The sequence below is a fragment of the Molothrus ater genome, chromosome 11 (genome assembly GCF_012460135.2).
Source record: "Molothrus ater isolate BHLD 08-10-18 breed brown headed cowbird chromosome 11, BPBGC_Mater_1.1, whole genome shotgun sequence".
Lineage (NCBI taxonomy): Eukaryota > Metazoa > Chordata > Aves > Passeriformes > Icteridae > Molothrus > Molothrus ater.
The window spans coordinates 10,396,234-10,411,979 of NC_050488.2; the positions used below are offsets into that span (position 1 = coordinate 10,396,234).

Consider the following 15,746-nt stretch of genomic DNA (forward strand, 5'->3'; position numbering starts at 1 on the left):
GTGGAGCTGCTCAGTGCTGCCTTCTGTGCTCCTGGCTCACCTCTCCAGTGCCCCACATCCCCGGGTTTGGGGAGGCTGCTCTGCCCCCCTGCACTCCAGAGATGGTTTTAAACTCTGATGGTTGTAGGATTGCTGCCTGGGAGTGAGTGGATCTCAAGGTACTTTCTGGGTCCTGCAGATATGGCTCTTGTGGGGTGGAAGGATGTGTGCTGTGATGGGGAGGCTCCTGCTTTTGTGTGAGTTGGGCTGGGGAGTGACACCCTCCTCCAGGAGAACCAGGTGGTGTTTTCTGTCCCAGTCCTTCTCCAGCTGCTGGGCAGAGTGGGGCAGGACATGAGTGGATGATAAGTCAAGCCCTCAGATCCTTGCTGTGTTGAGCACAGGCCAAACCAGACCACTGGAAGTATGTAGCCTCTCTCTGGCAGGAATTTTGGTGCCCCTAATAAAATAAAGCCACCTCTGGGGTGGGTCATGGCAGTCATGGTGTGTCATCATCTCTTGGTGGTGAGGACAGGCCAGAAAATAAAGGACATGCTGGTTTTTTAATTTATAAGGGGGCAAAATGTAATTGCTCAAGTCAGTGGTTGCTTGGGATTTACACCCCATCCATATGGAAATGTGCAAGGAGCTCTCTTGCTCTGCTTCTTCATGGCAGTAAGGGGCTGAGGCTGGCCCAAGCTGGAGGAGGTTTTGTCAGCACTGCACTCCCAGACCTCAAGCTGTGCAGGACCAATGGATACTCATCCTCAGTGCTGCAGGGTAGCTCTGATTCTCCAGAGCTGGTGCTGGAGCTGGGAGGAGAGGCTACCAGGCTTGGCAGATAGCTCAGGAGATGGTAGTGATTCCTCTCCAGTGCTGGTGAGTGAACTGAATTCCTGCTTCCCATTTCTCTCTCCCTCCTTCTGGGATCCAGAAGTGGAAGTGGGAAGGGAGCTGGCTCTGTAAGGAGACTCCTCACACTGGTGTGAGACCCAAGACCTGAGCATAGACTTCCAAATGCAGCAGAGGCACCTTGTGGAAGCACCCAGGCCATTTCCCTGTGCCAGCCCCACTGCCTAAACTGCCCCTGAACCTCTCCAGAGGCTTTGCTGCTCCCAGGTTTCACTCAGAGGGGTTTGGTGTTGTGTAGCCTGGCTCTTTCCTTCCCCTGTACAGAGCAGGGCTGGGATGTCTTTGTGCCTGGGGCCAGGTATGCTCCTGTTCCCAAACTCGGGGGAGCAAGGACTGGTGTAGCAGGGCTGGGAAAGGGCACTGGGCTGCAGCTGGAGTGCAGATGTTGCAGCAGGGAGTTATTTAGAGTTCCTGGAGCCCTTGACTCCTGGGCTGGCAGCGTGGGCAGAGCCAGTGCCTGGAGCCAGTGGGATGTGGCATCAGCTTTCCCTGGGCTACCCCAGGGAGAAAATGAGTTTTGACTCCTCAGTAAGGCTTGCTGCCCAGCTTGCTGGCACAGGACAATGGCTGGTGACAAACTGGCTGAAAGTGGGCCAGGATAAGCCAAATCCTTTCCGGGGCAGCCAGAGAAATGCAGGTGGTAACAAACTGTACCACACTCGGATTATTCCTGAGCAGCGATTAATGCACAAAAAGCCTGGCATCCCAGCCTGGCACTCAGTACCAGTCTCCTGTAACCTCCTCCCTGGCTCTTTGCATCCCTCCACATCCTCCATCACAGCCCCTGGAGGTGCACAGGGGGAAGAGGGTGAGCCTATAATGGTGTTAACTGGCGAATTACTGGCTAATTAATAATGCTGAGTGATGCGAGCCTTGTCGTGCTGTCTGCTCCCTCATTGCTTTCGTAAGTGGGCTTGAAGAGAGGCAATGAGACAAGGCATATCAGGAGACACCCGCTCCTGCTCGCTGTGGGCCTGCCTTTCCCCTCCTTCAGGTCCCTTTCCCCAGGAAATCCGAATTTCCTGACCCTGTTTTGGGGAGGAAAAAACAGTGGTGGGAGAGAGAAGACTGCTGTGCTGTGCAGATAGCTGCCCTGGGGTGTCTGAGCCAGGGGCAACTGAGAGGGGTGCCAAAGAAAAGCATGGAAATTAAAACAAAAGCTAAAAATAATTTAATAAAAACCCCAAACCCCCAAAAGAAACACTGCAACCCCCCTTGCAAGAGGCTGAAGGCTGTGGTCCCTGCAAAAACCCATGTATGTAAATGCGAGAGTGGGCAGATCCCGATGCCTCCTGCTGATCCCAGTGTCTCCTGCAGATCCCAGCATCCGCAGGCTCAAACGCTGCAAGGTCACTGTCTCCCACGTGCCGTGGTGTGTGTCTGTCCCTGCCAGCACCGGCTGGGGCACAGCTGTCCCTCTGTCCATCCTGCCCTCTGTCCCTCTGCCTTGCCTCTCCCCGCAGCCCGCATCTGCCAGGGATGTCGGTGGGTTCCACAACCCCGGCACTGCCGCCCTTGGCCCGACCTCTGCGCCGCCTGCGCTTCCCTAACGAGGCAGTTTGCTGTTAATGAGCTAATTGTCGGCGTAATTATTTATCGAGGTGCTGTCGGCATGGCGGCGGCGGGAGTTCCTCGGTCCCAGAGCGCAGCTGTATTTGTCATTTCCCAGAGAGTATGTTGAGACAAAGCAGAGAGCAGTAAACACCATAAACATCTCTCCTCTTGCATATTCAGCAGCCGTGGGGTTGGGGAAGCTGCAGATTGAGCTCAGAGAGAGCAGAACCTGCACCCAGGGGTGCCAGGGCTTGAATACCTTTGTGGCATTGCCCTGATCCCTTCTGCTGCTGCAGATGGCTGGGTGGGAGATGCTGGGGTTTATTTGGGCTGTGGGGGACAGAATCTTTTCCCTAGCAAAGCAGCTGAGAAATCCCAGGTATTTGGATGGGAGCTGTGTATCGGCTGGAGCATTGCTCGCATCTCACTCTGTGATTAGGAAGATAATTTTCTAGGATCTGCTGTTTTAAAATTCCTATTCTCGTAATGCAGAGGAGGATGTTTAGTGTGTGTTGGCCAATGGATAGGAAAGGGCAAGGGTGGCATTCAGAGGATGAGTGGAGAGCTTGTGATTTCCCCTTCCCTCTTTTTTTTGTGGTTGCAGAGACATGCAGTGCCCATGTTCCTGTTTTGGGGATCCCCATGTCTGTCATGATTGGCTGTAAGAGTTTCCCTAGTTCAGGGAAGCATGAGCAACAGTCAGGCAGGGAAGGAGTTGATCTTTGTACATTAACTCAACACCCAAAACCAGAAGTTAGAGTAAATGAGGGGGAATCCCCAGAGTGTCTGATGGGCTGAGTGTGACTGCTCCTTCCCTTTTGGAAGGCTGACACAGCACTGAATTCCTGCTGCAGTAGGGATTGGCCCTGGAGCTGGAATGGTGGCACGGTGGGGAGGGCGAGCAGCCCTGCCATGGCTGTGGGAGGCTGATGCCATTGAAGCTGCAAGTGTATTGTGCTGGGGCACAGAAAAGTGGTGTGTTTTCTCACCCCCACATGGATGCCTGTTGGTGGGAGCCAGTCTGGGCTGATCCTCACTTCCCAGGCAGAATTACAGAGCTCTGTACTGCCCTTGCGTACGTGGAGCTTGGGAGCTCGGCATTTTCCCATATGCTCTGTGCACATGCGGTATGGATTTAAAACCCCTTGGGGACTGGCATGCATTTGGAGCCTGCTGCTTGCCAAAAAACCTCTCTCCCCTTTAAATTCAAAATTATATAAGGAGCCTTGTGAAGCGGAAGAATCCCGTGACCGGAGCAGGCTGTCTCCCTGTCAGCCATGCCTGCCTTGCCTCTTTACCCTCCTGCATCCAGGCCCGCTGCCACCCTTGGGGATTTGGCAAAGCCCTTCGCTGCCTGGGACAGAGCAGGGATTTTGCTGGTGCTGTGTGAGCACGTGAGGCTGTGGCCTCGTGTGGGAACACCGGGAGGCCCATGTGCCCCCCAGGCCAGACAGCTGTGGCCAGGGTCTGTTGTTCTGCTCAGCAGGTCAGGTGAGGATCCTCGAGGTAGGGGTGAATGTTGTGGATCTGGTCCTGGTCCACTCCCCTGCCTGCATCTCATCTTTCACAGAGGGTATCCCTTTGTCTTTGCCTTGCCCATCATCACACTGTCCTTGAAGGAAGTCTATGCTCTCACAACCCTGAGAGTGGACAGAGGCCAGTGCAGCCCTGCTTCTGCCTTTCCCCAGGCAGAGGGGAAACTTGCAAGAGCTTCTCCCATATCTGTGGGTTTGATCTGAACTGAGGAGGCAGCTGGCTGAGCCAGGCCCTTGTCTGGGGCAAGGCAGCATGGAAAAAATGTGGGGATTTCCCAAAGACGTTCCTGCGGGAGGAGGAACAGGGCTGGCAGGTGGGTAGTGTGTTTGCTGGAGGCTTTGCTATGTGAAGGGAAGCTCTTCCAGGAGCCCTGACTTGTTTGCCTTGGCATGGCCTTGTCTGGGAAGTGTTTTTTCTTTGGGGGAAGGCTGGGGTGCAGGATTCAGCCCCTCCTGCCTCGCTGCCAAGCTGATTTTTTTTAGAAGCTAGTGCTGGGATGAGGAGGAGAGGAATGTGTGTGTGCTGGGGAGCTTGTGCTGGCATCCCACGTGTCTGAGATGGCACTGGCGGGGATGGAGGGGGGAGCAGGGATGCTCCTCTGGCTCCTGCTGTGTTTGTACGTGCTGCTCTGTAGGATGCAGGGGACAGAGAGCCTGTTCAAATGTAGAGAGGGCCTGCATGCAGTGCATCTGTCCCAATGCCTTACATCAGCCTGTAGGGAATGTTAGGGAAATGGCAACCCATGCCTTCCCTTGGCTGGTGAGGTGGGATGGCTGCAGCAGGAGGCTGCCAAAGGTGCTGTAGCTGGGGGGTGCAGGTAGGAGGTGGCTGATTGCCATCTGTGGGGTCCAATGTGTTGAGGCATTGGCAAAAAGCTCAACTCTCCTCTGCTTTCTTCCGACAGCCGCTGCAGATCGACGACAACTTCTGTGGCCAGGATTTTAACCAGCCCCTGGGAGGGACTGTCACCATCGAGGGGACCCCTCTGTTTGTGGATAAGGAGGATGGCATGACCTCGGTGGCTGCCTATGACTACAGAGGACAAACTGTTGTCTTTGCGGGCACACGGAGCGGGAAGATCAAAAAGGTAGGAAAGCCCTCAGTGGTGCTGATTGGGAGGGGTGACCTCTTGCCCTTTGTGGGGTACTGGTTGGGCTGGGCCTCCATAATAAAGTGATATATTTGGGGTAATGTGCAAAGGGCCCATGAGGGGAAATTTCCTCTTGCTTCTCTCTGCCAACTGAATTTACAAAGCCTCTGCCCTCTTGGAAGGGTTATGACAAAAGGAAGGTGAGTCCTCACTGGTGGTTGTTCAGAGCCCATCCTGTCATGCCTTGGGGGCAGGTGGGCTTGCCCTGGAGCTGCCAGGAGTCAAGTTCTGTCCATCTGGATCCTCTGTCCATCTGGCCTTGTCATTGACCTGGGCAGGGTGGGCAGAGGTGGGTGTGATGGCTCCAGCCTGGAGAGGGGGAGCCTTCACTTCCTGCACCCTGCCTGGGCACAAAAGGCTGCTTGTGGCAATTAGCAAATAGCTCCATGCGTGCCTTTCTCTGCCTGCATCTCCACAGGGCACGGATTTCCTGTTATCATAACATCATGCCTGTAATTACAGCTGTACATGCCCTGTGTAAACATAGCTTCCATTAACACATCCTCAGCCAGGGAGAGGCCATGTGGAGGTCTTGGTAGGGTCCCTGCTATGGACCAGAGCTTGGCTGGGGGGCTTGGCCTATCTCTCTGTAACTTGTAAGGTGCTTCAGCACTCTGTTTTGGGCACAGCATTCTGCATTTTTGCTACATCTCCTGATCTGTGGTGGCCAGGGTGCCCTGCAGGAGGCAGGGTGGTTTCCCTGGCAGGAATCTGGAGCAGGATGCTCTTGTGTAGTCCCCATATGTCCTACTCACTCTGCCCCTGTTCCCCTGACCCCTGACAGACCTGCCTGTGCCCCTGCCTATTAGCAGCGCTTTTGGGGCATGGGCAGCACACGTTGGGGTGGGGGGCACGATGGAGGGGGCCTCTCTAGCCCCACACCTTCTGCTTGTCTTTCTGCAGTCCTTGGAGGGTGCACAGCGGCGGCAGGGCTGTCGGGATGGAGGCAGCTCGTCCTCCCTTCCGGATCAATGAGGGATCCAGAGGGACTGGTGTCATGTTGCTGCAGGCTTCTCCTGCTCTGGGTTCCAGATGGGAGCTTTTAGATGGAGATGGGAAGGGAGGAGCATGTGGGAGGAGGGTTCAAAAAGTCACAGGGGCTGTGTTACACCTCTAGTTCCACAGTTACCTAGAGGGGCTGGTGGTTGGTTTTTAGATGGCAAATTGTATTTTTCTTCTTTTTCTTCTTTCTTTTCTTTTTTTAAAATTTTTCCCCTGGTCTTTGCACCTTCAGAGCCATTTGGAAGGGGTCAACTAGTGTGGGTGCCTGGTTGGTGTGTGGGCTGCATGCTGCAGCCATGACTGCAGCTAGAACTTGATGCCCAGGTGTGGTTTGAGTGTCCTCCCTCCCTGCAGGGCTTTCTCAAGCTTTGTTTTTCCTAGTTTTGAACGTGGTGCCCCAAAGAGCTGGTGGGGCTCTCTGGCCCTGCAGGGCATGAGGACATGGAGCTGATGAGACTCAAGAGGTGGCTCTCAGTCCTGTCTCAGTGCTGGAATGCTGGGTAGGTTTATAGGCTTATCCTGCCTGGAGCCCCCAGATCCCCTGGTGTTGCAGAGCTCTCTAATGGCAGCCTGGGAGCACTTTGCAGGCTCCAAGTCCTGCAGCACGAGGTGCTCTCCTTGTCCCTGCAGTGACCTTGAGGTGGGCAGCCCAGCCCTCCTTCCTGCGGCAGGGGCTGCCTGGCAAAGCGCTGCCTCAGCAGCTACCTGATCCTGCTGCCTGGCTGCCAGGGCTGGAGGCAGGGGAGGAGGCTGAGGAGGGGCTGCTGACCTGTCTTTGAGTGGAACCAGCGTGTCCCCGGCCAGCGGATGCGATACCTGGCAGGGGTTCAGCAGAGTGCAGCCAAGGTGGCTCCTCCAGGCAGAGAGGATGTGTGTGGGAGGGTGCAACCTTCAGCAGTGGTTGCAATCCCTCTGCTTTTAAACTCTTGGTGCTCCCCACCGTCCCCTTGGCAAACACCCACCCTAGGCTTGGTGCAGCCTGCTGTCCCCCCCACCCTTTGCAGAAGCCCTGGCATCTCCTCTGGGAGAGGAAGGGCTGCACTGACAGCTGGGGGCCTCCCTCCCCACCCCCAGGAGCCCTGTAATGGATGCTGCTCTGCTGAGGGGCACCGATCCCGCCATCTGGGCTGGGGTAAGGTCAGGCCAGAGTCACTGCTGTGTCTGGCTTTTCCTTGGATGGCAGCTCCCATGCCCAGCATTTGTCCAGACTGTTGCGTGCAGACAGAGCCTCCCTTTGTCCCCCCAAAAAGCCACACGAGCCTGTGGCTGCCCTGCAGCCTCTCCCCAGCCCTGCCACCAACAGTTGCTGTCGGGAGGGCAGGGTGCTGGGCAGCACCTGCTGCCACCACAGCTGCAGGGAGACCCCGACTTTGGCGGGGGGGGGGGTGGAAGGATCTTGCAGGCAATGTCAGATTTGCAAAACTGTCTGTGGGACAGGGGCTGTGGGCTGGGATGGGCACCAGGGGGATGGAGGTCACAATCCCTGGGATGCTGAGCGAGTTGCAGCAGCAGAACCCGTGGCAGCTCAGTCTCAGCTTGTCCTGCAGCATTACTGGGCAGGCAGTTATCTTTGGCTGATCCCAAGTTATGTGGAGAGGCCAGGCTTGGAAAGCCCTTGGTCCCGCGTGCTCGCTGTCCTCCGTGCCAGCAGTCATGGGACTGGGGCACTCAGGGAATTCCAGCCATGCCCAGGTGAACAATGCAGGGATGGGTTCCAACACTGCTGCAGCTGGCACTGAACCACTTCCTCTGTACTCCTGACCTGGCAGGGACCTGGCCTTGCACCCTATAGTCTGGGAGTGCTGTGGATGGGGAAGTGACATGGGGACGTGAGCTATGAGTATGCTGCTGCAGGAATATCAGGGGGTGTTTTTGAAAGGGAAATGAAGCTTGTGTCCTAATGCTTGGGTTTTTCCTGGAAACCACCTGTCCTCAATTGGCAATGTTTTTATTGGGCAGTTATAATTTTCCCAGGTTGTCTTTTGTATTTTTTGGGTGGATAGGAAGCTGTGTGTGTGATTGCAGTGGGAGTGCTCAGTCATGTGCTGGAAAGGCACGTTTGACACTGCACCTATGTCAGCTCTTGAGATGGGTATGCCAAAGACTTGATTTTGGGTGTGCTTGAAGTGTTATATGGAGAGAGGGAAGAAGGGTGGTACTGAAGGGGGTGTGCTGAGGATGGTGCAACCCCCTCCCAGTGACTGCCCTGTGCTGGGAGCTGGAGCAGTGGGACATTCTGGGAGGTGCAGTACAGACCCGGCTGCCCTCCTTCACTGCCATCTGCTCCTCGTTATGCAAACACGGCACTGCCTTGGGGCTCTGCTGAGCTCAGTGTAGCCCTTGTGGGTTGACCCAGTTTTGGGTGCTGTCTGGTTATTTTTGGGGGGATGAGCTGAGTTCCTCTCTCAGAGCAGCCAGTGGCTCCCTGCCCACAGCTGTCCCTGGCTGCTGCAGAACAGGGAGACCGTGAGCTGTGCCTCCTGCCACAGCCCTACAGGAGATACCCAGCACCAGGGGGGATCCAGGCACTGGAGATCCCTAAGGCAGGTGTGGTTACAGGACAGTGCAGCCAGTGCATCCCAGCCAGGGTAGCTTCGGACTGCACATCCCTCACAGCCAGCTGAGCTCTCATTTTTGAGGATTATCTCTCTCCCCTGTCACCACTGCAATCCCTGTAGCTCTGTCCTGGAACTGGCTGGCCTTGGGCATGAACACATCGTGTCTCCCTTGGGAATCTGCTCCCCCCTGGGGCTTGTGCTTGCCACGGCTTGTTTATTCTCTCCCACAGAAAGCACAGCTGAACTGGGCCTGTGTCTGGCTGCTTTGATTTCACTTTTTTGATATAATAATACTAATACTACTAATAAGAAACTCTTCACACTAAGTGGGTTATCCCTAAAAGCAGGACATAGTGCTCCTCTTGTGGCCTGGAGAGGGTTGAGGGGCTCCCCTGCAGCTCCCTGTCTTGTGGGTAGGGAGATGATGGTGCTTTGGGGGAGCAAATTTGGCCACCTATGGAGACACCCCCCTTGAATTCTCTAAAAGCTTTGGATTAAGGATGTCTCAGTGTGTTCACAATCCTTGGTGTGTCTGGACAGAAAATAGGTGCTGTGGGGAGAGGGAGTTGCTAACCAGGGCCTTTTTGGGATTTCCCTGTTGCCTGCTGGCTCCCTTCTATCACAAAAGCCCCCATGTGTTGGCGTCCTGGGTATGATGCATGACCTGATCATGGTCCATGTGAGCTGGGAGAAGAAGTCATCAGGCTCCCTGCCCATCCTGCCCATCCCTGTCCCCACAGATCCTTTGGCATCACCCTCTGCTTGGTGCTCAGGGGAAGCAGCTCTGGCTGAAAAGGGGCCCTTTGTGTCTCGCGCGTGAAATCCGGCTCCCGGCGTGCGCGGCAAGGCTTGGCCCGCCTTGTGACCCTGCTGCTGGCTACCCTACTTACTGCCTGTGCCTTGGCTGGCTTTGCTCTTGGGGTGTGTGTGGGGGGACACAGGACACATTTGGGGCATGAACCCTGCCCTGGCCCTGGCAGTGTCAGCCGGTGACCCTTGGGGACTCCCCCAGGCATCGACCCCTGCGCAGCCCCTGGAAATGCTCTCCTGCCCGTGCTGCTGCCTCTTCCCAGCTGGCTGCCCAGCACAAGGGCCTTTTGTTCTTCCTGCCTCTTCCCTGTGCCCTGTCCTGCTCCATCCCCACCCCATGCTCTGGAGACCCACAGCCCCCTCCCCACACGCTTACAGTCCCTGTGGGTGCTGGTGCTGGGCCCCGTGAGGGAGCTGCGCTCCTCGGAGCATGCGCCCACGCCTCTCCCCAATCAATGGCAATAATTTTATTGGCATGACAAGGTAGCCGACGGTTGCCAAAGTGAATCCATCAAATACCTCTTGGCGGCTCCCCGCCCCCTCGAGAGCTCTCGCTGGAGTCGTTAAGCTGTTTTAATCAAGGTGGAGGCTGGAGAGCAGGCGTGTTAAGTGGATGGGGTGGTGGGGAGGGGGCGGCGGAGCCTTCCCGTTGTCCCCTTGCTCGTGGCAGGGAGCGCTCGGCGTCACCCCAGTGCTGCTCTGCAGGAAGGGGCCCCGCTCGCCGGCGTTGGGCTTTGTTGTGCCCGCCCGGCTCTGAACAGGATGTCTCATTGTTGGAGGAAACAATTAGAAATTCATCGTGAACCGCTGGCCTCTGGGATCTGCCGGGGCGGCGAGGCCGTGGCTCCAGGCAGCTGCCAGCTTCGTCCTGGGGTGACTCCTGGAGGGGAATGCCGCTGGGGTTCCTGCTCCTGCCTCGTGCAGGATGGATGGGGATGAACATTTCCAGGCTGCTGGCACTCCTAGGGATGCTCCAGCATCCTCATACAGCCTTGGGAAAGGAGAGAAGATGTCAGGGGACTCACTACCCTCAAAGCCTGCTCCCCTCACCCTCCGTGCCCCCAGGCTTTTTGACTCACAAGCCACAGCTCTCTCTCTTCTTCCTCCCCATCTGCTCTGCTCTCAGTGCAAAGCCAGCAGGTGAGTGAGGCCTGGGATTCTGGCTCCAGGCCAGCCAGGAGGCAGCAGCAGCCGCCAGCCCTGCCCCAACCTTTGCTGCCGAAAGTGCTGACGGTGCATGTCTCGCCTGTGCCTGGCGCCGGGCGCCCGCAGGCAGCCGTGGGCCTCACCCCCATCCATCAGCCCACTCCTGTGCCTCACCCCCATCCATCAGCCCCCATGGCAGCACAGTGGCTGCTGCACTTCACCCCTGTCAGGCAAGGTGACTTTTGGGCAGCAGCGCTTTGTGAAAGCCAGAGGATGCTCGGGGATGGAGGTGGATCCCAAAGACCTTGTGTCTTCCAAAGGGCTACCAGGTGTAAACCTGGCTTCTGTAATTGCTCTGCGAAGGGGTTTGGGGGCAAAACACTGCTTGGCAGCCCCCTGGGACAAAGTCAGTGCTGCCCTGCAGGGTATGCTCAGGAGCTGGCAGGTGCCAGTCGAACATGGCAGCATCACCTTCACAGCTGGTCCTTGCAGACCATCCTGTGCCTGGCAGGGGCTGCCCTCCTGGAAGTATTGTGGAAATAAGGCTGGGAAAGGAAAAAGCAAGAGCCTGAGGGGTTTGTGGCTGTGTGCCTCGCTGCTCCTGCCCCTGTTGTTGCAGGGCTGTGTAAGGCATTGGTGGCCATGGCTTTGCAGTGCTGGGAGAACAAGGCACATGAGGGATCTTTGGGGTCATTGATGGGGATGCTGAGCCCCCATAAATGTTTGGGTCACACTCATTGGGTGCTGTTATTGGGAAAAGGGGTGTGTTGGCTGGCTGGGGGCATGCAGTGCCAGCAGTGAGCAGTGGATTTTCCTTCCTAGCTGGTTGGTGTGGTTGCTGAAGCGTGAAGCTGCTGAGCATTTTCTTCTGCACCTCTCTGCTGCTGAAGGCAGGGCTGTGGCCCCTGTCTGTGACCTCTATTCTGCTGGGAAGAGCGGGAGCACGACTCTTGCTTTGGACTGTGCCTCCTGCTGGGGACCTCTGTGGTGGCCCCAAAGGGAGGGGCAGGGGGAAAAGCCACCCCATTAAAATGGAAATGAGCTGGGAGGGCCCAGCTCTGTTGGATCCCTCCTGTTGGAGCCATTGTGCCTATTCACTGGCTAACTTTCACAAACACTGACTAATTTTGCCTTTTCAGGTGGGAGAATGGCCCCTACCTCCCACCAAAGGCAGCAAGGGAGGATGGCTTGGCTCATCTGGAAGGCAGCGCTTTGGGAGGCAGGGACTGTCGGTATGCCTGGTGAGAAGGGGCAGTTCTGGTGTCCTGCTTCCCCTTTGTGCAGGCCCATTAACCCAGATTTAATGGTGCCTGAGGAATTTGCCCTCAGCCCCTGGCCTGCTGGAGGAGGATGTGTGCTTAGCAGGAACTCAGGCAGCTCCAGCGTTGTCTGGGTCTCTGCGTGCTCCAGCCCTGCCTCAGGTAGAGACATGACCGTGGGGAAGGTCAGACATCCCCGTGAGCTGATCTCCCTGCTTTTCCCTTCTGGGCTGGGAGGAAAATCCATCAGATCGAGAGCAAGGTGGAGGTGTGGTATGGCACTTGGGGATGCAGGATGTGGACTTCAGCTGCCCCTTAGTGGCTGCTGGATCCTGTAATCCATCTCTGAGACTTTGATACATGGCTGGTCATTTGTCTCCAAGTCCAGGTGGGGATGGTGTCAGTCCCAGGCTGCTTGGAAGAGCTGCTGTTTGGTCTCTTGTCCCCTGCCCTGGTTAATTAATTACAGGCTTTCCTGAAGTGGAACAGGAGAAAGGATGCTAATGGCAGGCTGGTGCTGATGGGGAAGGCAGCAGAAAGGTGCCCCATGGGGTTGGCATTGCGGGGTGAAGTAGGAATAGAGGAGCTGGGGTGGGTGCTGTGTGGTGGTGAGGGTGCAGACCCCTGGGACAGCATCCCTGTTTCTCTCTGGCTCTTTCCCTGGGTGACCTGTGCTACCAGAGCTGATCCTGGCACCTCCCTGCTCTTTGTGTACCCGTGGACCAGCTGCCAGCACGAAACCTCCCTGTGGCAGTGAGAGCAATTGTCTACATGGGAAGCAAGTGGGAAAGTTTTATTTAATGGATGCTTAGTTCTTTTAATGCCATTTAGCAGCTGGAGAGAGGGAAGAGAGGCAGTGCTGTGTGACAAGCCAGCTCTCTGCAGACGGAGAATGGGCTGAAGTAGTGGGGAGCATCCCTACAGTCTGGCAGAGAAAGGGAGGATAATGTGATAGTGCTTTAATTTGTCCATGCTTTGTGCTCTTGAGGGCAGCACCGTTTGTAGCTTTGTGCTGGGACAGATCTGTGCTCAGCCCTGGGATGCAAGGAGGGGTTCTGCTGGTAGGGCAGGTGCTGGGGGAAGCAGCTCCCTCCCACCATAATCCCTGTATGGGCAAAGGAAACAACGCCGGGCTGAAAAAAGCCGGTGTGGTTTTTATTAGCTACAACCCTAATGATGTATTTTGGATTGCTCTCCTGCATGGATAAAAATTACCAGTCCTTGAATGAAGGGGAAATAAAAAAGTCTCTCTGACCTTGAAGCTGTTCGTTCACTTGTCTTCATTTCATTCCCCTTGGCTGGGGATGCAGGTCAGTTTTGGGTGCTATTTATAGTCTGCTTCATTTGGTGGTTTTCTTTACAAAGTGAAAGGTTGTCACCTTTGTTTCTGATACTGCAGAGAGGAGCTGCTCTAGGGAAAAGGAAGAATAAATGAGATATTTCTCAGAGTGTTCCTGTATGCGGCAAAGCTTTGTAATCTGGAAAGATCAAAAAGCCCTGGACTGCCAACCTGAGCTCCTTGTGTGGAGGTAGCCAGGGTCCATGGTGCCTTGAGAGATATGGGGTGATGCTTTTCTGTGCTGGCCAGTGGCTGCTGAAGCTGATCAGAGCCTTTATTTGCACAAAACAGAGATAGTTTCCCTTTCCAGGCAGCTTGGCTCATGTCTCCACATCTGGCACGGTTGGCTTTTGTTGGAGCAACATGTGAACTTGATTCTTCCCTTCTCCCACCCCCATGAAGGAAGCTGTGGCTGTGTTGTCTGTCTTCACTGAAGACACATGTCCACAGGAGCCCGACTGCTGAAGTTGAATCCCCTGCCTGTGCCTGCATCTCCTCCTCCAGCCCTCTCCCTGACAGACAGACTCGTTGAAACAACAAATGTTGCCATAATTTAATTTTCAGGCAAACAATAGTCCGGGGACAATGTTAAATTCATGAAACTGGCTTAATGCGATGACATTTAATGAAGCAATTTGTGCGCTAGCGTGGCTGCGTGTAGTGGGGAGTAGTGGGGTATGCTGCTCCACCCTGCTGGGCACTCCCTCCTTGGGAATAGGCTGGGAAAGGTTGGTGCTCCAGGGTAAAAGAGGGGGATTATCCCACTGCTCTCCAGGCTGTGTGTGCTCTTGTGGTGCAGCTTTCCCATGCTGCTGCTGCATGATGCTGCTGCAGTGTGAGCTGGAGCTGGTGGGTTCAAGCTCTGTGGTTTGGCCTGGAGGGAAGGGTTGATGAGGATGTTTTGGAGCAGGAGGGGACTTGTCCTCTGCAGCCTCTGCTTTCCTTGGACTTTTCCTCCCTGTGTTTGGAGCCCTGGAAAGGTTTTTTTTGCCCCCCCCGCCTCCTTAGTGGGCCAGATTGAAGCCTCAAACCCTGTAGCACCCCATCTCCCAGGCATGCAGTGCTGGCTCTTCCCTCCAGGGCCACCCTGGGTATCCCACGGGCTCTTAAGAGGCTGTTCCCTTTAGAACAAGAATTAGGAATTATGCTGCTCTGGGAGAGCACAGGCTTGGCTTTAGGGGGTTTACAGTTCATAAAAGCAGGTGAGAAGAGGCAGTTTGGGGGGTGGAGAGACTGGCTGCTTGCTCCAGGGGTGGATTGGATTTGTGCCATCCCACCACATCCCTTGGGCATCCTGGCACCAGCAATGTGTGGGCTTCTGCTGTGTCCCAGGAGAGAGTTCCCTGCTGTTTCTTTCTCCTCTTGATTGACAGAGGCCTGTAGATCTTAATTATGTGCCAGCATCCACAGAGCAAACCTGGTGCTGCTGTAGCTGGAGGCTTAATGCTGGTAATGCTGCTCCATGGGCAGGCAGTTCCCAAGGTAAGGGGTTTCCTTGCCTTTTTAGGGACAGCTTGTAGTCCTTGCTGGACATGATGGAGCTGGTCTAGTGACGGGTGAAGGGACAATGTTAAATGTACATGAGATTTTGGTGTGGTGTTCTTCAGGGAGGAGGGAGCTGGAGACACAGCAATGTCACTTCTTTGGAGAAGTCCAGGTCATGTTTCCCACCAAGAAGGACACAGTATCCATATGTATCCAGCAGGGCTTTTCTCACCTCCAGTCCTGCTTGTCCTTCTTGCATCCTCCCAGCCCTCCCAGCAGCAACCTAAATCAAAACCCGAGCTCCACCAAACTCATGTCACTGCTGGTGCTCCTCCCAAGCAGGACTTAAAACGAAATTTTTACTGAAACACAGCCAAATCCTTGTGAGGATGTATTTTGGACTCAGCAGAGGGGCTTGTGGGCAAGCTTGAGGTCTGTGGGGCAGTTTGCATTCCTGCTGATCTTGGAGGCTGGGTCAGTGCCTGGCTGTTCTCTGGTTCCCCTGACATTTTGCTTTCTGTTAACAGTGGTCAAAAATTAATTGGTAGTTGTTGAGCAGAATGCAACTGAAAAAAAGGAATGGAGGAAAATATGATGCAGTTTGATGTGTGCACGCATGTGTGTCTCTCTACATATGTATTTATTTTTCTTTGAAAGTTTCCAGAAATAGGTTTGTGTCTTGGCCAGGGTGACTGCATCTGTAATTAGTTAAGGAAAGTGGGTGTCTTGGTGACAGCCACACAGAAATGCTCAGCATCCCTGGTGGAGGATGCTGGGATGTGGGACCTTGGAGGCACCTAGTACTGGCAGCTTCCTTGGCAGAGGGAGGGGAGCAGCCTCTGCCCCCTGGATGGAAACACTGGGTCAGGTTGGGCTTACTGCCACCATCCCTGGTTTCCTGGGGGAGGGTGATGCTTGTGATGGTTTATTTAAAAAACTAAGTAATGTCCTTTAAAAAGACCCAAACCCCTGAAAACTGCACCTTGCATGCATGGCTCCTGCCAGCTCATCCCCAC

The 15,746-nt window shown here is 55.2% G+C and overlaps 1 protein-coding gene across 1 annotated transcript in view; it reads left to right on the top strand.

Annotated features, from left to right (window-relative positions):
* The window catches only part of PLXNA1 (plexin A1), a 115,578-nt gene that overhangs the window by 16,099 nt on the left and 83,733 nt on the right, over window positions 1–15,746 (top strand). The window contains exon 3 of the mRNA XM_036390740.2: window positions 4,886–5,068. Within this exon, the coding sequence (XP_036246633.1) occupies window positions 4,886–5,068 (183 nt within the window). The remainder of the gene's footprint in view (window positions 1–4,885; window positions 5,069–15,746) is intronic.